We start from the raw sequence: 21,614 nt of genomic DNA on the forward strand, positions 1-21,614 counted from the left end.
ATTGAGTGTTGGTAACTCACTTTCTACCACCAAAATGTAATGCTTCTTAACATGAATGAACTACTCACACATGCTCATTTGGATTATTGGAGAGGTGTTGTCTGATATCAAATCATTGAAGGAGTCACATTTTGATCAGATGTCAAAATGTGATCAGAAAAATTGTCACTTTTAAGCCTATTGTTTGCAAAAATTTGTAAAATATGTTCCTCAATAAAAGACTGAATGGTTTTCTGCAAAAACTAATGTTTCAAGCATACACGTAAATAAAACCATGTTACCTAATCTTAACAAAATTGTGAACTGCACAAATAAAAAAAAAATCTTTATTATAATTACGTGACTGCAAAAATTGCAACAACAAAACCCAGACAGCAACCTGCTAACGCCTTTCCATACAGATTTTCATGCACATTCTGAGACGATTGTAGTTTATTAAGGGACACAAGCGCCACTTCTACATGAAAATGTCTTCGTAGTTGCAAAGACGAACATCTAAAAGCAAACCTGAAACTACTTATTAAATAATTTTATAATTCACCAGCAGAGAGCGCTGTTACAGCATGCAGAAAGTCAGACATGACCTTGAACAGAATGACAGCTTACCCTAACTCTGAGAGGATAATGGATCATTATTACATCCACATATAGGCGCTCATAGATTATTCATGTGCCATAATATATGTACACTTTATGCGTACAGAAATCCAAGTAGGTTGGATTTGTAAATTTGTAAAGAAATGGATGAATGAGACCAGGCTTTTCTTTCTTGTTACTGCAGAACTATTTGAAATATCTGAACAGACTCCATTATGAAAATGGATAAATGGGTCAGTGAATGCTTTGATTTACAAAACTTTCGTCATATATATATATATATATATATATATATATATATATATATATATATATATATATATATATATATATATATATATATATGACGGGAATTTCTGGAGACCCGAGCAGACGAAAGGGTTTTTCTGTTGGTTGGACCAAAGTTATTTTAATTAAATCATTTTAGAATTTTAGAATTTATATATATATATATATATATATATATATATATATATATATATATATATATATATATATATATATATATATATATATATATATATATATATATATATATATATATATATATATATATATATATATTATATATATATATATATATATATATATATATATATATATATATATATAATATCTATATATATACATATATACATATATTTATATATATATATATATATATATATATATATATATATATATGACGGGAATTTCTGGAGACCCGAGCAGACGAAAGGGTTTTTCTGTTGGGTTGGAGCAAAGTTATTTTAATTAAATCATTTTAGAATTTAAGATGTATAATAATAAGTAACATATTGTTATAATTCATGCTCATCTGCAACTCTCCCAAAAAGCATTTAATGTGCACTGAACAGCAGGAGCTGAGCAAGTATATATATATATATCAAAACTAGGACTGCTTAGTTGGAATCCTCTGTATTAACTTAGTTTGAATCATTGTGTACTCCACTGGCCAGCAAATGTTAGGATTGCTTTGAATACAGTTCAGCTGAGAGTCATGCAAGTGTTTTTTTTTTTTTTTTTTATAACAGCCTGAAATGTGTTTAGATTCTGATTGTGCTGAGCAGACTGCAAGCAGAAATCCCAAAGCAAGCATGTTTGAAGGTGTGGTGACTTTAGGGATAAAATTAGCTTTAGTTTATGTCAGTGGTCTGTAGAAAATAGGGTGTTTTATAGTTGTTCTTTCTTTCTCTCTCTTTCTGTTTCTTTCTTTGATGATCCAAGAGAGAAGCTTATATTGAGTGATTTTAAGCAGATACTGACTTTTTCAGCCTCTTTTGACATCAAATCCAAGTTTAGTCCACTTGGATGCCATGTTATGTATATATGACACATTTTCAGTGTATTTTAGTTTTCATTTTATGCATTCAAGCATAAAATGAAAGCCGTGTGTTTAGAAAGTAGAGCTTAGTGATACCCTCTAGTACAGTGTAATAAAAAATTTCCCAGCAGTGATAAGTATGTAGCTTACTACTTTATTCTGCAACATCAACTTTGCAGCGTTCTGTTGCTATGTTCTATTTATACTGGGGCGTCCCTCTCCAAAAATAAAGAGTGGTGACTTGCAGAAGTCGAGGGTCCCTGAGTTCAGGTTCAGAGAAAGCTTCGTTGTGGTATGTATGAACTCTTGAGCCTTTATTTACAGTATGAGCATGCTCATTGTCCTTCACTATTCTTGGGTGTGATGTCATTCCCATATCTATGGACCCACTTTCAAAACAAATTAAACAGAGCCCTTGCTGGAAAAGCAGAAAGGTATCAGAATGATTGTTGTGCTCCTCACTGCTATTAACAATTACAGAAATAAATAAATAAATTGAGTGTAACGTCCATCACTGAGAAAATATACATCGATTTTGAAGAGCCATGCGTGTTTTAGTTTTTACGAGATAAACGTTTTTTTCCCCCAAACTGTAACAATGAATTAAATACACAGCAGCCAATTTGGATGTTGAACTTAGGTCATATTAAACTATTAATTTACGAAATCCATATTCGGATTTCTCTCAGTTCTATTATTCTCAACTTGGACCTCATGCTTCATTTGCATTATAAATAATTTGAGTCCTCTAAAATTGCTGTGTGAAAGGTACTTGCTCAGCTCCTGCTGTTCAGTGCACATTAAATGCTTTTTGGGAGAGTTGCAGATGAGCATAAATTATAACAATATATTACTTATTATTATACATCTTAAATTCTAAACTGATTTAATTAAAATAACTTTGCTCCAACCCAACAGGAAAACCCTTTTGTCTGCTCGGGTCTCCAGAAATTCCCGTCATCTTTCCAGAAGTCACCGACTGTCCGAAACCTCTGACTGTGAGGCCATGAGAACCCCAGACTCACTGGGACAAAAATGCAACTCCCAGGGGCTCATTGTATAGATTCATTCATTCTGATCTTATTAGTTGTCCATCAGACGAATACTTTCAGAATCCTCACGGGAGAAGTTGCAGCTCCAGTTTGTTTACAGACGACCTCTTCCTACACCAATCAGGTCACAGCGCTTCGTGTTCAACATTCTTTGTGCTGCAAATATAATAAAGTGTGCTGAAGGACGACAGAGCACATATGGTTCAGAGCCCACTGTTGTTTATTCTCAACACTTAATTTGGAGTTAGTGTGGGTGGGCGTCTTGTAACACCCAGCAGTCACACCCTGTGTGGAATAAGCTTCAAATAGTGGAATTCAATATCTGATTAAAATTGTGTAATGTTAGCATAATGCAGTAACTCAAATTATCACACTCAGGAACCAGACAAGATATGAAAAAAATATAGATATACAAAAACAACTGACTTCACAAAAGTGAAGAGAAAATTAATAATAAGCTGAAAATGTGAGGTTAAAAATGATATTAAATCACATAAATACTTCCATCTGTGCTCAGGTCGCATTGATTCAGATCACATAAGATCTATACTATCAGCACAACATTCAAAATGTGAATGTGAAACAATTTTGTGGATTGGAAGAAGAAAAATCTTTGTGGAGCAGGAGACGGTTTGTTCTTGTTCTTAGAAATCAGCACCAAGCTGTGAACAGATGTAATATACAGATGACCAATAGGGGCACTGTGGAGAAATTATCTCAGATTTTGAGCATCCACCTGCTGATACTTTAACTGAAAAAAAAAACTCCAATTGTGATGCTTATTAATAGCTTACATACTTTGAGAAAGTGATATATTTGAAATTGCCATTCTAATCTTTTCTCTTTTTACATAAAGAAGGGAATGAAGTTGCTTCTACGAGTATTTTGGGGGGTTTTTACAGCTTGATGAGTGTAATTTTTCAAACTTGACTGATGTGACCTCTTATTTGCAGAATCTAGAATCTGGATTGAATCATCAGCATCCGAGGAACCATAGAATGCTGTTTCCTCCAGCGAATCAGCATCCTATGGGTTCTTGTCAATCTTGAAAGATGGAAATTAACACAGCTTGGCTTTTACTCATTATGCTGACAGTGCTAAGAGTTTGAACAGTCAGCATAAACATGAGTTTTTAAAACGAGGTGTTTAACAGAAAAGCTGCTCAATGATAGCTAGTACCACCTAGTGTTTTATTTTTTTATTTTCCTATAGACTATAAATATTGGTCAGACCAAAAGTAGCAAAATGTTTATGCAAGTCTCAAATCGGCTCATCTCTATGTGAAATTAGGATCAATAACATTTTTTTCAATTTGCAAGTTTCCAGAATTTGGAGAGAATACTTTTGACTTGAATTTCTTCATCTTTCAAAGTTGACATAAGGTTCCTCTGTACTTGGAAGAAGAACTTTTCAAACTTTTTGACATGGGTCAAACATTTGCTGCACAATTATCTTGCAGTGATTTGCTGCAGGTTTGGCTCATTCCTCTTAGCTCAACCACACATTCTGTGCTCTACAGATTTTCTATGGAACCGAGACCAGGTCTTTGTGATGGCTGCTCATCACAAAGATCAGCTTTTGTGGCATGCTTAGAGTTATTTTCCATTTTGAAGTCACATGCTTTTACTCTACTGCTGATTTACTGAGATGTTGCAGTAATATTTCCTGCATCAGATTTTTTCTTTATGTTGACAAATACAAATAAATTCACCCTCAAATCCTTGTCATCAAACTCTAATTTCACCTCTGTATACTAATTTTCATTCTTTGTATGTATGCATGCAGAGGAAAAATGCTACTCCTCAGTAGAAATGTTCTTGAGAAGGAACCATTGCATCACTATGGAGAGAGAAAACATTTAGGGTAGTCCCAAATAAACAAGACTGGAGTTTCCGTGGTGTGTATACAGCTGGCTTTTCACCACAGCGAGGGCCGAGACTAACTAAATGTTTGTTGAGCTGCATTTACACAGCCATTAGTTCATGTCATCATTTTGAAGACACCTTGGAACAGTGCTGACTCCGTCTGCCTCCCTCCACTCTCCGTGTTCGGGGTTAGTCACAAATAATAAATGGAAAATGTCATTTTTTTTATTCCTCCTCATGATTCATAGGAAAAGAAAATTCTCTGCTGTTGATTCAGATGTTTGGAATGAGTGGAAGACCGTTTGAAAGGTCAAAAGCTCCCTTTTCCGTCTGTTTATTGTGGAATACAAGAGAAAGTCAGATGCACTCGGAGCTGGTTTCCAACACAGCTCTTGCTCTAAGACTTCCTCAAACATACTCATGCACTCGTTTCCCCCTCCCTCTCCTCCTTCCTCTTCCCTTCTCTTCCTCCTCCTCCTCCTCTCTGTAGCCAACGACACACAGCCTGAGCCTCACCAGGCAGAATGACTGGAGGAGTTGGGGCTGCATTTTGCAGTGCCTGGAGTGAGACTTGTGTGCGTGTTTTTGTGACTGAGCAGGTCTCCAGGTGGACTTCAGCTATAACGGCGCTCCCCCCCCTCCTCCCCGTGTGTGTTTGACCGCTACAGTCATCCTGAGCACCAGGAAGACTTTTCTCAGAATGTAGATGGCGTGAGCAGTCAGGGGAAAAGTTTCTAACAGCTCACGTCTGAGCTTCGCCTAATTCAGTCAGTCCGCTCTGCACAGTCTGACTCAGTCGGGGGAGAAACAGCAGCAGACGGAGCAGCTGAGAGGGGACTCCTACTTGAACTTGTCTCAGACTTGGATTTCTGTTGTTGATTGATTACCTGTCAGAGGACTGGAGACTCAAGCCGTGCATCCCCAGTCAACAGAGCTGAAGGATTCAACAAGGCTGTCTGTGTAGAAGGTGAGTCTGACTCTGTTTCGGTGGTGTTTTATTTTTATCTCAATTTCTGTTCTTCGGAGGCATACATGTCTACAGTTCTCCAGCATCTTTCACAGAAGACTTATCTTATGAATGAGAGAATCACCTCTACATAAAAACATCAGCTGTGACACATTTTGCAGCACTGCAGCATTTGAGAAAAAAACTCACTACAATAACTTCGTTGACTAAAAAAAATGAGCTGTCTAATCAAGAGTTGACAGTTTAATCAAATGATCAATCACGTAATTGTAAAGTGACATATTATTACAGATTAAAATCAGTGACACTGCAAAAAGTTATTAAAATTCACGACACCTGTGGCTTCATTAGACCAGAGCTTCACAGCCTTCCAACAGATTTCCATATATTTCTGGTGTTTTACATGAAGGCTGCAAGATCCTTCTTAGATCCTTCCAAAGCAGTGACCTCTGACTGGCTTTTGGGTTAGCTAAATATGCTAAAACGCTATTATCCCCAGATTAATGTACCAGTCGTGTACCAAGTACCAGGATCTCACTGATTGCAAGTGCTGACGGACTGGATTAGACCAAACGAAGATGTGGAAAGTCGTGGAATGATGTGAAGATGGTCTGCACCAGACAGGTCAGACATGTTGATAAAAAATGGCTTAAATAATGGAAAATTCACCTCTGCAACCTCTGTCTGCCAGCCGGCCTCGTGGGTTAATGGAAAAGGGAAGATGTGAGAGCAAACAGGGGACGGGCTGAGGTAAAAGGAGGGATGATGACCCTCCTGCACTAGGAATGTCTGCAGCAGACACAAGCTGTGCTGCTGGAAAGCCACAGGGATCAGGTTCCCCGTGTCAGCTGCTGGGCTCGACTGATTCCCGATCTAGCTTTATGATATCTGCTTATCAAGAGACGGAGGGGTGAGACTAGAACTTCAACAACATGGGGGTAGAGATCACTTTGGTGATATGAAAAAAAACAACAAAAAGACTTTTTGGGGAAACGGTTTGTGTCCTGTTAAGTGAGTGTAGAGGACAACAAAAACGGAGCAACAAAGGTTCAAGAGAAGGAGTTGAAATATGACACACAGGTGCCAGAATTTCAGAGGTCATTTGATGATGACTGTGTTTCTCACCCGTGTTTCTTCCTAGAATGCCTTGCAAAAGGTATTTATAGAGCTTTTGCTGTTCCACATTTTGTCACATCAAAAGCACAAACCTGAATGTATCTTACTGAGATTTTATGTAACACCAAGTGACACATAACTTTGAAGTGGGGGAAAAAAGGAGCTGCAGAGAGCCACAGTTCAAATAGGATTATCTGTTGACAGGTGCCAGTGGGGTAGCATTAATTACAAAACAAAAACAAAAAAAACATGCCACACTTTTCAGCTTTTAAAAACTTTCAAAAGTTTTTAATGTTTTCTTTATTTTCCACTCCACAATGATCCTTTACAATGAGTTGTTCCATCACATAAAATTTTGATAAAATACTTTCACGTTTCTGGTTGGTGACAGAATGTGGTACGGTTTAATGGTTATGACTTATTGGGCAAATCCCCATGTTATCCATGGATTTTTCTCTTTCTACTTATATAATTGCCTCTGACTTAAGCTATCTCTTTTCTCAGCATTTGACATGTATCTCATTGATTTGAGAAAAAGAGACAGAGTTCAACTGTAATTGAATTTGCATTAGTAGGATTCTAACTGCATGCGTTTTATTTTTTAAATAAAAAAATAATCACAATCAGGGATAGTTAACAAAAAGAAAAAGCTAAACATTTGACTATATTACCAACATAAAATTGTTCCACTAAAGCTTGTTTTGCTCTCTTTGCATCAGTGCACTGTAGGATTCTTTTTACCCTTTGGCCAAATATGTGATGTGTTTCACCATGTGAACCACTGCTGCCAGATCTCCAGGGGTGGCGGCGGACACATAAAGGCTAAAACTGAAAGGGAAGAAAAAATACCCTGAGTAATTAAGCAGCATGGACAAACAACAGGGCTTGGAGTCACACAGCTGAGAGAGAGAGAGAGAGAAAGAGAGAGAGAGAGAGGAGAGAGAGACTCTCTTTTTGTTAAAGAGAAAAAACAACTAAGTGCAGCAACAACACAGAAACCCAAACAGCTTAAAGGAAGAATAGCATACTGCATAAAGTATGTTCACATACTGAGGCACAGCAGTGAAACTGGATGGTAAAGGAGGACAGGAGGAGAGGTGAACAATATTCATCAATATAAACTGAGACTTCTAACAGTGTAAGTCCCTGCAGTTTACTGGTTCCTTTGTTATTATCGCTGATAGATTGGAAGCTGTCGCTTATGCGCATTTCTGTGCTGAAGCAACAGTAAATATCACTCTAATTTGCATTTTTTTACAGATTCTCAAATGCCAAGCGAGGTAAAGATGCAGAGATACACCTCACAGCTTTAACATTCTTCTGCTCTTACTCTGCAATTACTTTGTAAATGAACATCATTATTATTAGACATGCTCCTAGCAGTCTGAGAGGATATATTACCCTATAAAACATCCCTTAATATAAGCTACTGGTTTTGTATGTGCTGTAATTACTTTGCTTAGCGGTGAAAAGGACTACCATGGCTATTGACACAGTTCTTTGTTGTTGCAAAGTAAACCTAAGAAGTGAAAGCGTGAGAAATGTTCTGTGCAACTATACCTCTATGCTTTGAGAATATTTGCTCTGCTTCACCCACATCAGTATTTGACTTGCGCCAAGTGTGTTGTGCAGTTCATAAAACTTAAGACTCGCCACATTTTAACATGTTACAACCACAAATTTCAATTTGTTTCACTGTCTTTTATGGTAGACTGATTTAAGAATTAAAGAAAAGAATTATGCATATATGTTTCTTACATGCAAAGCAATGTGGATTTGTATGCAGCCCTAATAACAGGAGAAGGTCTGTTGGGACGAGTTTTACACCTGTAGATGTTTCTAGAGACTCATATTATATTTTCTAATTCTTCATTCCAAAACACCTCCAGGTCAGTCAGGTCAGATATGAACATGGTAGTTACTGTTAACATCAAAAGGTTGCTACAGATTTCCAATCATATTTAGATCTGGACTTTGAGCCAACCTTTTGAAAAGTTGAACATGAAATGATTCGAACCACTCACTAAACCGGTGAAGAAAAGTGCGATATCCGTGTGATGCCATCACTATGGCGTCTTTAAGGGTGTCAGTGTCGATTTTTCTTCATATATACAGTTTTGCATTGACTGTCTTGAAAACCAAATAATAGCCATGTTTGTGGGAATATCAGAATCAGTTTGGTTTCTTACACACAGATAAGTGCGATATGATCTTACACAAAGTCTTTTCTGTGAGACATTCTTCATACGTCTTCCAGTATTCTCATTTCAAAAGACAGCCACATCAGCAGTTATCTTCATTCAGCTGGAGTCGTCTGTCAGACACATGTAGAATGAGTCAGCCAGTCGAAGTCAAAGCGTGACCCTTGTCTCTCCACAGGCCTGCTGCTCAGTTACCAGACATGCATTGACACATGGCAGGGCAGAAAATGGGAAAGGGTGAGCCGGGGGTGTCATTGTGTCACCGTGGAGCTGGAGGAGGGATACATGTGGCGTAGACAAAATACGCCACATGTATCCCTCAGTCACTGAGTGACTCATCAGTGAGCCTACTGGAAACACCATTCTGTACTGAATTGATCCTTCTGTGTTTGTGATATTAAGCACCTCACTGCCTCTCATCTCTCCCCGTTTCTATCCATCCATCTACTTTATTGACTCACAGTGAGCTGTGTGGGTAGCAACTGTTCCTGAACGACATCTTCACCCATAAAGAAGTCCCCTCTCTCAAATCTTAACCTCCTCGTAGCCTCCTCTTGTATTAAATAATACTGGACTTCATTTATGTAACCATTAAACAAATGTTTGCTTTCATGCGTGTAAACATTCTCATCTGAGGATGTTCTGACAGCCCTTCCTCTTTCACGTTCTCCCCGATGATTAGCGCAGGAGCAACACAGCAAGAAACCTGCTGTCGTCTCACTTCTGTGTCTGTCATGGCAGGAGTCTACCGGCAGCGGACTGTGCTTGAAGCGCAGCAGCTTTGGCAGGCAAGGTTTATATTCGTCTTTGACACATGTGGGTCACAGGGGCCGTATTTTGTGCCAGCTCTAAAACAGGAAGTTACTTGGGGATATTTAAAGCGCTGACAGAACTGACTGACAATGTATGGATTATGTTTCCACTTGTGGTTTTTTTTCATGTTTTCTCACTATTTTTGCTGGTTTATTCACTTTCCTCTGTAAAACAAGGGGAAATGTAACTTTTACGCATAGGCAGGATCTGCATTCAAGATGGTTCTGCCAACTGAAAGTTGCTAAGTAACTGAGTAGATTGGGTTTGAAATAGGACATTATTCAAAAAATAATAATAACTCAGTGTGCATTTGATCACTGAATGCATATGTAATGACAGCAAACTTTCGTCAATACATTTTGATGATCATATTTTACATTTGAGGTGTTTGAGGTTATGCAAGGTAGTAGCTTCTGAAATGAAGACAGTATAAGACAACCACATATTGCTTAGTTAAAAATAGCTAATTATTACTAACATTATGAGACTATTAGTAAGTTTCAGATCTTGGACAACAGAGTAAAGCTGATAATTCAGCTGGCAATCAAAAAAAGACGAGTAATATTTACATCCTGAAAAAATCTGCTTCTGTTTGCTGGTTTGCCAATTCAGCCAGATCTTACGAATGCTTCTTCCTCTTTATAGCTGACAGGGGATTGGTGGTCTGTTCCCTTCTTCTCTGTACTCAATATCCTTGAAAACAGGAAGTGAACAATGTTCCTCAGTCGGCTTTTAGACCAGAATTACTGAAGCGTAAGTACTGACATAAAGCTATGTAGGTGCTGAAAATAAACTGCCGCAATTTCAAAAGCAAATATAACAAAAATGCAATTTTAAACAATGAAAGTGATGGAAAAAACTTTACCAACTATCTATTTTGCAGATAGATCTGCAGGATAATCTGAGCACAGCACAAGCTGAAAGAGCAGAAGACATTATGTATTTAGATATTTTGGTTAAAAACACTACAAAACTGAAGAGCATAAAGACTGAGACTGGCCATTAGGTTCAGCAAGTATGTAAGCAGGATTTTAGGTTGGAGATAAAATAGTCTTCAAACAGCTCATATCAGGTGCAAAGGTTCACCTATGCACCTCAATTTCATCATTAGACAACATGAGGGTATCATGGTATATACAGTGATCTATATTTTCCTTGTTGTGAAGGTCATTCATTAAGCATTGGACAGGTGCTTAATCTGTCCAATGTGCATCAGAAGTCCGGATGCACTTCTAACAAGTGCATCTGGAATGAATTGAGTTTTCTTTTGAAATTGATGCAACATCATCAACTTCCCGAATGAGTATAGCCACAACTGCACAAGAGCAGAAGTATTGAAAGGTTGTTAGTTAATATCAGTCATAAGTCATTAAGTTTTACTGATTCAGTCTATGATGCTGCATAACCACCGATTCACTTTGTCCTCAGATATGCAATGTTTTGCTGTTGTAACCGGCCACTTCCCGTGGTCTCAGAAATTTCCAACTTTGGCCAAACGATTGGAAAACTGTCTTTATAGTCTTAAGAAAAAGCTTGCACAAATTTAATTTCCCAAAGGATGGGCTACTCTCTGCAGAGAGGCCTCAATCTATGTTCTCTCAGAGTCACACAATTCAAATAAAGATGTGTCAAACAGCAGGCTTTTGTGAGCTTCAGGCCACAGGACTTTCCCATATAGAGAACAAACAGTCTGTGTAAGCCCTCAAACAGAGCAATCTCTACACGCTGCCATTTTGCGTGATTCTGTTGAATTATTACTGAAAGATCCCATTTCTGTGATCCATAATGCAGCAAACATCCAGTGCGTATGACAATTGTAAATGTAGTACTTGCTTAATGGTTGCTATTGCTTTCATTAAACAGGATTTGATACATGTTTTATAATCATCAACTGTAGAAGTCAAATATAGGCTCTTTTATTATTACTTCAAAGAGCAGCTGTCATAATTACATGAGAGTTATTAAATCTCTGTATATGTGACTCCACAGACAGACGGTTATTTTTACATCAGCATGCAGCAAACATCCCTGAGTCTGACACTGACCGTCTGCTGATGCGTTGCTGGTCGACACAGACTTGGTCTTAATCCTTCTGTGCACTAATAGAAACAAAATTATGATGACTCAAAAGACATGTTGCTCTCAAAGAAAATACTTTCCATTCTCCTCTCTTGTACTTGCGGATTTTGAATACGTCTGGTTTAATGTGACTGTAGCCACAAACTAGCGTGCACTCTGCAAAGAAATTACATACCACAACTCCTCAGAGGTCTGATTTACAGCTAACTTTGTGCTGTCCTTCCGGACGCACAGTGTTTATGATGCATTGGTCTCTGCTGTATACTGAGCTGTTGTTGTTTACAGAGAAGGTCAGAGTGGCTCTTCCCACAGACTTCTCGGAATGGTGAAAGTTTGGAGGCATGCTGTGAGAACATCCTGGAGCATGCTTTGACTCAAGATGTCAGTGGATGTTGTTTCAAAGCTGCAACCGGAAAAAAAAAATGGTCAAAGATGCTATCCAGTGGTGCAAAAGCAAACCTGGAATAGCCAATGGAAAATTTTGTAAAATGCACAGTTCTTAATTAAAAAGGAAAATGCTGATTGTGTTTTGCTGCCCGTTTGGGCCAATAATATCCAAGGGACTGAAAAATCAATGACATGCTTTGATTTGCCAGCTTATCAGTGAGAAGTTGGTATTGATAAACACTATACCAGATGTCCAAATTTCGACTTAGATTGAAATATTTGAAACGATGTATTTAAGCCAAAGTTTAATTCGGACAATCTTCTCCCATGCTCATATCTCTGACTAAAACAGCTGAAGCAAAACAGTAATGATAACAGTAAGTTGATTCAGATATTTTGCACAAAGCTGTTTATGTCCCTGTTATAATTATTTTCATTTGCATGCATCACCTTCAATGGTTATGGGATTTACCAGCAGAGTTGCACTTCATGCTGTCTAAATTGTGTTCTAGCTTTAGAGTTCCCACATCTTTTGGCTTCCGATCCAATAAATCACAAGTAAAATACTCTGATAGAGAAATTTGATTAAAAAATGTATTTATAAAGGCAGCGCAGCAAAACTAAAAATTCATATGGACATACTAAGAATATATGATATATGTGCAATATATTGTGTTTCCAAGATATGTGCATGTGGAAGGTTGTTCTTTACGAGTTGATCTCAACAAACGTAGAGCACAATGACAAAACAAACAGAAAACTGACTATTTGTTGCTCAACATGTGACAAAATGGATGGATAGATGGATGGATGGATGGATGGACGGACGGACGGACGGATGGATGGGGAAAAAAATCCCTCATTAATTGTTATTTAATCATAAGCTTCTGTATTCAAAAATATCTCATATTTGCCAAGCGAAGCTTTACTGCAAGACTTATAAACTATCTTTTTTCGCTGCTTATTTTGGAGACTGTGACTTAAGGGGGGTAACGCTGCCATAAAAAGGCTGCGTATACATCTACACACAGGTGTTTCACAGGGATGCAGCAGACGTCTCCAGCACGCTAGTTTCAATCTGCTGAGTGGACACAAAAGTCAGGCCATTTGGGGTTTTTGCAGTTGTTTCATTACAGAGCGGCTCAGAGTTACATATGGCACCTATAGGATGGCTCACGAAGACTAGCTTCATATAAATTAGAGTTTCATAAACAGATCAGCCATCTTATCTTTTGAGTCTGTTTAATTGTAAACAAGACAATATGATGTTTTTGTTTTTTGTTATTAATTGACTTAATTAGTTAGTCTCAAGCCCATGATTTGCAGACCAACTGACTTTCCGTCCTCAGAATACGTGAACGCGATTGTCCTGACCAAAATACATACATTTCTTTCCACTGATTCCTTTTATGCCGTTATTTATACTCTGAACATGCCCACAGAAAATTTATGAGAATGTATTTCCTGTAGACAAAGCCTCAGTGTGGTGTAAATTTGCACTTACATTGCTATTGTCAACCACCTAAAAGTTATTTACACCAAGAGACGCAGGAGTTATTTATGGTTTCAATTCATACTGCAACACAGATCAGTCCCAGCAGAGCTGTTACAAAGTCCTGTGCAGAAAACATGATGTTGTGGAGCTGGGACCTATACCTTTGCTATATGCTGTACCTTTACCCACACATTGAAAATTAATACTAAACTGTTTGCCTGATTTCTGTTCAGGTATGTATCTGTTTGTCTGGCATATAAACCAGAATCGGAAAAATAAGGAACCATTTCTTCCATGAACTTATCCTACTTTTGAAAGAAGATTCCAGAAAGAAGATCAAATATGTTGGGTATATGTTTGTACCCAACATATTTAAAGACTTCAGCAGAGAGGAATGGAAGGTAAATTATAGATTAAAACTTCACAATGTTGTCTTGGAGCAAATATTTCTTAGAGAAATTCAGAGGAGTGGACATAGAGGAACATGTGATTCCCATTATCCTTATACAGGGAATTACAAAGTATTCTCTCCCTTTGACCGTTTGAATGTTTTCAACATTTTGTCATATTAAAACTATACACTTCTGTGGGGTTTTTTACTCGGATTTATTTCATGTTGCAGAGAAACATAAAGCTGTGGATATCCCTAATCATGCAACTAGATGCAATTCAATCCACCCAAATGACTTCAGAAGTCAAATAACTGGTAAAAAAAAAAGTTAAACTGTATGAAATTTCACTTTGGTGTATTTCCTGCTATAGAGTAAAGGACTTAAAGGTTTGAAGGAGATTATCATGAACCAAGAAACAAATCTAACAAGTTGTGGATGAATTTAGAGCAGAGTAAGGCTTTAGATTGTGTTTCCTAAGATTTGTTCAGAAAAGAGTATAAAGAGTATGAAGCAAATTCAAACCTACCAAGACATGACCAGCCACCTAAACTCATGGGCCAAGTGGGCCTTGATAACTGGTGTAACTAGAGATCCACAGCTCAGGTGGGGGAATCTATTTTCAGGACAGCTGTCATTTATAGATGATGCTCACAGCTACTCTGTATTCTGTCTGACTAAAGTTGAGCAATTTTGGACAGGACAAGCAAAAGTTTCAGGCTCTAGAAACATAGAGCAACTACAGCAAGAGGTAGTTCTGCAAAATACAAACTCACTTTTCAGGTTCTTATGTGTGAGAAATAGAGTTATAGACACACCTTTTCCTTTCACTCACAAATATGAGCTTCTTATTTTTGATCTGTTCCATTGAATCCCAACAATACACTTTGGAATCTATGGCTGTAACGTAACTGTAGAAAAGTTTAATGCTTTTGCAAGCCACTGTACAAAGGGACTCTCCGTGACCACCGAGAGTTATGATTGCACCACAGCAGACTTGTCGCACTTGCTCCACTTCTGCGGAGCGACATCTGGTCCTCATCTGGACCTGGGGGCTGGTTGGACATCCCCCAAGCCAAGCACAGTGAGCGCCACTGACAACATGGCAAAGCTCAGAGCTGACAGCAGCAAACTCAGCACATGTCACTGACTAAAGCAGAAGTATGTGTGTTGATATGGAAACAAGATGTGCAGAATGTTGGGTTTTTTTACTCAGCACTGTATGTGAAGAGGACCGCCAATGTATCATAGTTGCAGATGTGAAAAAGGTGAGCAGTAGGTTAATTGCACCTAAATTATGCTAAGGTGAAAACAAGAACAAGCAAACAAGATCTGCTTGCAAAGTAGAAATTGTATTTGTTTCTACTGACACTATTTCCAAGAGCTAAAATAATTTTCAAGATTAGAGTGTTCCAGTAGTCTTTGAGACTCTCGTGATTGTCTGTTTCTTTCATTTGTACAACTTTTAATTGCTTTAATATTCAATTTTTATTCAATAACCAGAATCATTTGCAGGATTTACAAAGTCCTTTCACAACAATAAGTACTTGTTTCACCTTTTGGATGAAAAAACAAATAAACAAACAAACAAACAAGCAAAAATCTGCTATGATGGTGATTTTGTTGAATATATCTGTTTGTAGTGAAAAGTTAGTAGACAGAGTATAAGAAACATGTAGTAAAATAGATAAGCCAAAACAATGAAGCCTGACAGGCCCAGCAATTAGAAAGAAAAAACTCAAGGAGCGGCTTGGTCTGTGCACATATTATTTGCTTTTAGTTTATCCTCCTCCCACAATTTCATTTGTGCCTTTGTGTCATCGTGTCTCTCAACCTACACTGGTTCAGCCTCCATAAAATGAAAACACACAATCAGACTTGCACAAAAGTTCATGCCATTAACAAGCTGAAATTCAGAAGACAAACTCTTCAGCCTCTACAAGTCAAATAACTTCTATTTGTTTTTAGATTGAAGCTGCTGCAATGGATGACCACAGCGTGTCCCAAAACAGCAGCCCTCAGCGCTGCGGAGGTCAGTCCAGTTCTGAGGGTCAGAGGTCAAACGTGATCAGGTGCGGTTGGCTCAGGAAGCAAGGAGGTTTCGTGAAGACATGGCACAGTCGCTGGTTTGTTCTCAGAGGGGAGCTGCTCTACTACTACAAAGATGAGGAGGAGACCAAACCCCTGGTAAGACTCTGAATTTATGTCAGAGATTCTCATTGAAACTTTCTTATTTTGAGTTTTGAACAAGCAAATCAAACAAGAGAGAAAAAACCCCACAAATGTTATCCATGACCTACTGTTTCAGCTGTTCTTGTTTTGGCAAACTCATCCGTCCAATAAGAAATGATTCACATTTTGTTAAATCAGCAACTAAATGTGAATAAATAAAAAGGGTAAATGCTTAAAATGAATTTAAAAGCTTCACTTTTCTAAGCTGTCATTGACTAAACTGAAAATGCAACAGCCTTTAATGTTTGTTGCACATTAGAGTCGGCATTCTTCAAATGCCACAACATAAAAAGTGTCGGGTGAGTTCTAAGAACCAACACACACACCCAGGTCTAAACTGGTGGTTCCAGATCCTCTGTAAAATACTAACACACAGAAGGGCGTGCAGCTTGGAAAGCTGCTGGCATATTTTTGTGTAAAATTTTTTTTTGCTTTTATCACACCACAAATGAGAAAAATTATATCCTTAAAGCAAACACTACATTTATTACTCTTTGTTTTGTTTTTCTAAAGTAATAATATTCAGATAAATTAGCTCTTCATTGCGTTAGAATAAACTCACATTGAAATGTTTTGAGCAATACAATATTTACCTTTGATGGCAAAATAATCTAATGTTTATCAAGTACCATTTGTGCAGATACAGAGAGCTGCATCTTGCGGGTTAACGAGTCTCCATGATGACAATTAGTCACAACCTGCATAGCATCCAGGCATGGCAGAAATAAAAATAAAAAATAAAAAAGACTCTTTTGTGACAGCCTGTTGTGGAGTTACATCAGGAAGCAGTGTGTTTGACTTGTTTCCACAGTTTCAGCTCCAATTAGCTCAAATTTTGCAAACTACGGACTCCTGCTAAGGACTGGGCAGGAGTAGTGATTCAGGAGGTAAAAGCAAAAGTGAAAATGTCTCTACTTTGGGTATTAAACTAATTATTAACCAAATTATCAAATTAATTCTGAATTGCCTAAAAATTGAAATATTAAAAATAGTAGCATGTCTGTCTGCACAGTAGCCTATGCGTAAACATTTGATTTTATCAGTGTAATAATCCCCCTTTATCCACATTCTTGTGCATGAAGACTGAAATATCATAATTACATCACGTTAGTATCGTGTTGCACATTCTGCAGCATTTTAGCTTTCATTGGAATTCAATTGTAAAACCAACGCTTCATTTAGTATCTTTAGCCTGCTTTTTTCTTTCCACACTGTTTCCAATTTGTATTTCCAACAGGTAGAATAACAGAACAGAAGCTCTTCACAAATAGACAGGAGATCACATCTTTCTCTCTTGGCTTTTCTGTCCAAACGATATCCTCCCTCTTCCAGAGGAAACTCAAACTCAATTTAAACTTTCAATTTGCTCATTGGCTTATTTCCTTGCACGAAGTTCAGCCAAGCCGAAGCCACATTGGCAGTAAAAGTCTCAGAAGGTTGAATCTCCAGACCTGAAGGTGGGCTGCTGGCCAGACAGAAGGGAGAGTTATTCTTCACTGTTAGTTATGGGAGCTCTGGGTCTCAGGGCATTCATTTATAATGGAAGGTGACTTTATATGAGGTCTTAGTGAGGTCACTGTCTCAACGCTAAAACTCGTCGCTTCTAATGAACGCTAAAGCAAAATTACAAAACTGCTTTTGTAGCCCATCTTGCAGTTTACTCTTAGCAGACTTATTATTGCACCTGGTCGCTTTACCACCTGGAAAACATGGTTTGCTGCCTTCCTCCTCTGCCCTACTTCTCAACCAAAGCTATAATGAACACCTGAAACCACTATGTTTTTGCAGCGAATAGAGGTTTGTACTGAAACTAGGTCAGGTATAAAGGAGCATTCGACATTCTGATACCATGCGACTTTGACCTCCAATTCAGAGCAGCATTGAAGGTAATAAAAGTCATATTTTTCACCCAAACATAGCATTAAACGAATGCAAGAAATGCAAGATTCCAGTGTCATTACTTAACAGAAAACATGTGTAGGACAAGGAGGACCGTCTGAAAAGTGTCCTATCATTTGACTTCCCAAGATCAGGGAGAGAGCAGGTCAAACCCACACACATAAGCGCTGAAATCCGCAAAGACACATTTAATGACCGGCGTGTCACGAGCTACAAACTTGATAAAACGGAGGTGTGAAGCCATATCTAGATCAGCTATTAATTAAGTCTCTTCCCTGCTGTGACGTCTCTATTTGTTCTGCTTCACATTGCCCTAATTGCTGCCTCCCCGGGTTGGAGAAAGAACAGCTGCCCTTTTCTGTTGCCCGTGGAACCACAAAAACATGAAAACTGCCTCCTGATTAGCCAGGTACTAGCTGTACTGCACTACTCCGATGATACATGTCTTAAATTAGGGGAAAACAACGCAGAGTCATCGAAGCAGAGCTATTTCAGTGATTTATCATAGTGATTTTGTTTTTACTTTTGTCAAAATGCTTTGAAAACTACTGCATTGACAACTCAGGTAAACTGGTTAAAAACTAAGGGGATAGTCTGTATCCCTTGAGGAATGGTATTGCAGATTTTTCAGGGAAGAGATTAAAACAGCAACTTTTTTAAAACCAGAGAAGAGTCCCTGCCAACTCTACAGTCAACCAAAAAAGCATAAAATTTTAAGAGACACTTGGAGATTTAAATAGGAATTCAAATTCTTTTCAAAAGAGATGTATAATTACTCGGCTAATAAAATAAAATTATAGCATTAGCTTGAGCTGCTTTGAGAAAAAGGAAATTAGTCAGGCAATCGCCTTGCCTCTTCTCCGGTTTTATCTCAAAGGTATTTTATTATTCAATATTATTAACATATTGCATCTATGGACGATTCCTCTGAGGAATTCAGATCTGCGTAGATAAGGTTATTTGAGATGATGTCCTTTTGGCCGCTGTGGGCTGGCGCACTGGGGTCTTTTACAGTTGGGCCAAACCTCTCAGAGCAACGTGAGGAATCTGAAGAATGGAAGTCAGATGGAGGTGAAGGGTCACCGAAAAGCATGCAGAGGGCAGGAGCACATGTAGGCTCAGCATCAACATGCCATCTGCCTGCCCTCACTCGTCCGTGGAGATGTATGCACGCCCAAGCATGCGCGTGTGTAGTCACGGAGATTGCGAGAAGCGCATTCACACACGTGCGCTTGTGTTTTATCTTGAGCTTGAGCCACAAACAAAGACGCCACTCATGCAGCGGCAGAAATGAGATGATTATTGTAATTTAAGCCACTCAGGATTGGATCTGGTTATGCCAGAGAAGCAAGAGAGGAGCAGACGACATTATGACTGAACAGAAGAACTCTGGGTGAATACATTAAAACAATCTAATGGAATAAGAAATCAGAGACAAGTTAAAATTTTATCAAGATATTATAATTCCAGCCACAACAAGTCTGGGGGTAGATAAATAATTAAAATTCACAGGATTGGGAAGTCACATTGAACTCAGACAAAAAGAAAAGTAGCGACTTCTTATTATGAATTACATCAACTCAATAATTCAGCAGCACAATGAAGCTCTGAACGTGTTTTGTTTTCTCTGCATGAAATGGAAACTGTTTGACCTTGGCATTTAGCTGGGGTAAATAAAATGCCATTGGAGTTGTTGAATCATGAATTGTGCAACAATTCATCTTTCCTCATATTTATCTCGTATTAAAACAGTAACTCTGTTGCCGTTTTAATATTGACCATCACAGAAAACTATCCGCAAAATTTGACAGCACTCTGACAAAAGGCAGAGTAAAATGCTAAGAAATTAACATCCCCTGATCTGATCTGATTTTGAGCCACATACTAAATTACTAAGTTACTAAATTCTCTGTAATTTAGTAACTAAATTTATTTTCTGCAGGAGCCTAAATACACTATGTTGTTGGGAAAGCCTTTTATTATCACCAAGAGACACTTCACTTTCTTGCTGTCCATGTTTGTAAAACAGACCCTGAAGTATAATTACTGTTTTCAAAGAAATGTTGTCCGGGACAGCTTTGTTTGTCACGCTCTGCATTTTTGTGTTGGAAGGAAACTTGCAGCAAGTTGGTGCAAGTTCTGCTTTGTCCAAAAGATGACGTGGCAAACAGTGTCAAATACACAGCCAAGTGTAGCATTTGTTTTTGTTTTTTTCAGACGACATGAATCTTGTGCAGGTTATATAATGTTGAATTCTTGGTGATGTACTTCATCCTGCTTTCCACCGGGGACATTTAAGTTACATCTTTCTGGTAGCGGCTGCTATTGACAATAACATATCAGCGGTGAAAGTGGGATCTTGTTACTATTCATAGATTTAAGTGGAGCTGTTTTTATTGAAAATATCATCAAATTATAATTTAGCAGGACTGATTGGTCATTGTTTTTAGCAAACCCACAATTTTGTTATTTTCAGTTTGAATCACAATTGAACTCCTGCCAAAAAATAAACTTCACAAGATTCCAAGAACAACAAGCAATTTCCATGAATTTATTTTGTTTCCATCCTTATTGTACATCGCGGTATCAACTGTGTAATAATATTTTGAATATATTTCATCCATATTTGATCTTTCTTTTTTGACTAAATAGAAACAGAATAGACGGGAAAAACAATAGATCTGTCTTAGATGTCACAGATTACACCAGTAGAGTTGAGGAGAAGCATTTATCTCTAAAATTAAATAATTAACATTTTTAAAAAAACATGTAAACTAATGTAAGGCAATAGAAACAGTGCATTAAATCTATGATAAGCTTTTGTTTTTGGTATTTTGGCCAAAAAGCTGAGTCCTGCAAAAATGTTAGACAGTAAAACATGTTTTCAAGATATGAAGTGGGTATAAAAGTGGCTGTTATTGCCAGGTAGCATTTGTCTGCTGCACATCTCATGGAATTAATACTAGAAATTTCGTCTGTGCAGACAGGGCGAAATAAGAGCTCTTATGAGAGCTATAAATTTTCATTCTCTTTAAAACTCAATGATATTTCTCTGGACCTAAACTGATCCATCACATGGCACCTCAAAAGGTGGTAGTCACATTCTGTTCCCTGGAGGTATTTACTGTCCCCAGATGAATCTTCTCACTGTAATAAAACTGCACATGCAAATATCTCAGCGTGCCGTAGAGCTAAGCT

General features: G+C 37.9%; 1 protein-coding gene across 3 annotated transcripts in view; it reads left to right on the plus strand.

Moving 5' to 3' along the window:
* The first annotated feature begins 5,364 nt into the window (after positions 1-5,364).
* Positions 5,365-21,614, plus strand: part of arhgap24 (Rho GTPase activating protein 24) — a 59,334-nt gene continuing 43,084 nt past the window's right edge. Inside the window, exons 1-2 of one of the 3 annotated variants that reach the window (XM_055052272.1) lie at positions 5,365-5,805; positions 16,254-16,472. In XM_055052272.1, the coding sequence (XP_054908247.1) occupies positions 16,269-16,472 (204 nt within the window). In that variant the 5' untranslated portion in view covers positions 5,365-5,805; positions 16,254-16,268. Of the gene's footprint in view, positions 5,806-6,341; positions 6,430-9,841; positions 9,911-16,253; positions 16,473-21,614 lie in introns of those variants that run through there. The other 2 variants (XM_055052271.1, XM_055052279.1) reach the window with 2 other exon arrangements.

This window comes from Poeciliopsis prolifica, unplaced genomic scaffold (genome assembly GCF_027474105.1).
Source record: "Poeciliopsis prolifica strain line A6 unplaced genomic scaffold, Auburn_PproV2 SCAFFOLD035, whole genome shotgun sequence".
NCBI classification, from domain to species: domain Eukaryota; kingdom Metazoa; phylum Chordata; class Actinopteri; order Cyprinodontiformes; family Poeciliidae; genus Poeciliopsis; species Poeciliopsis prolifica.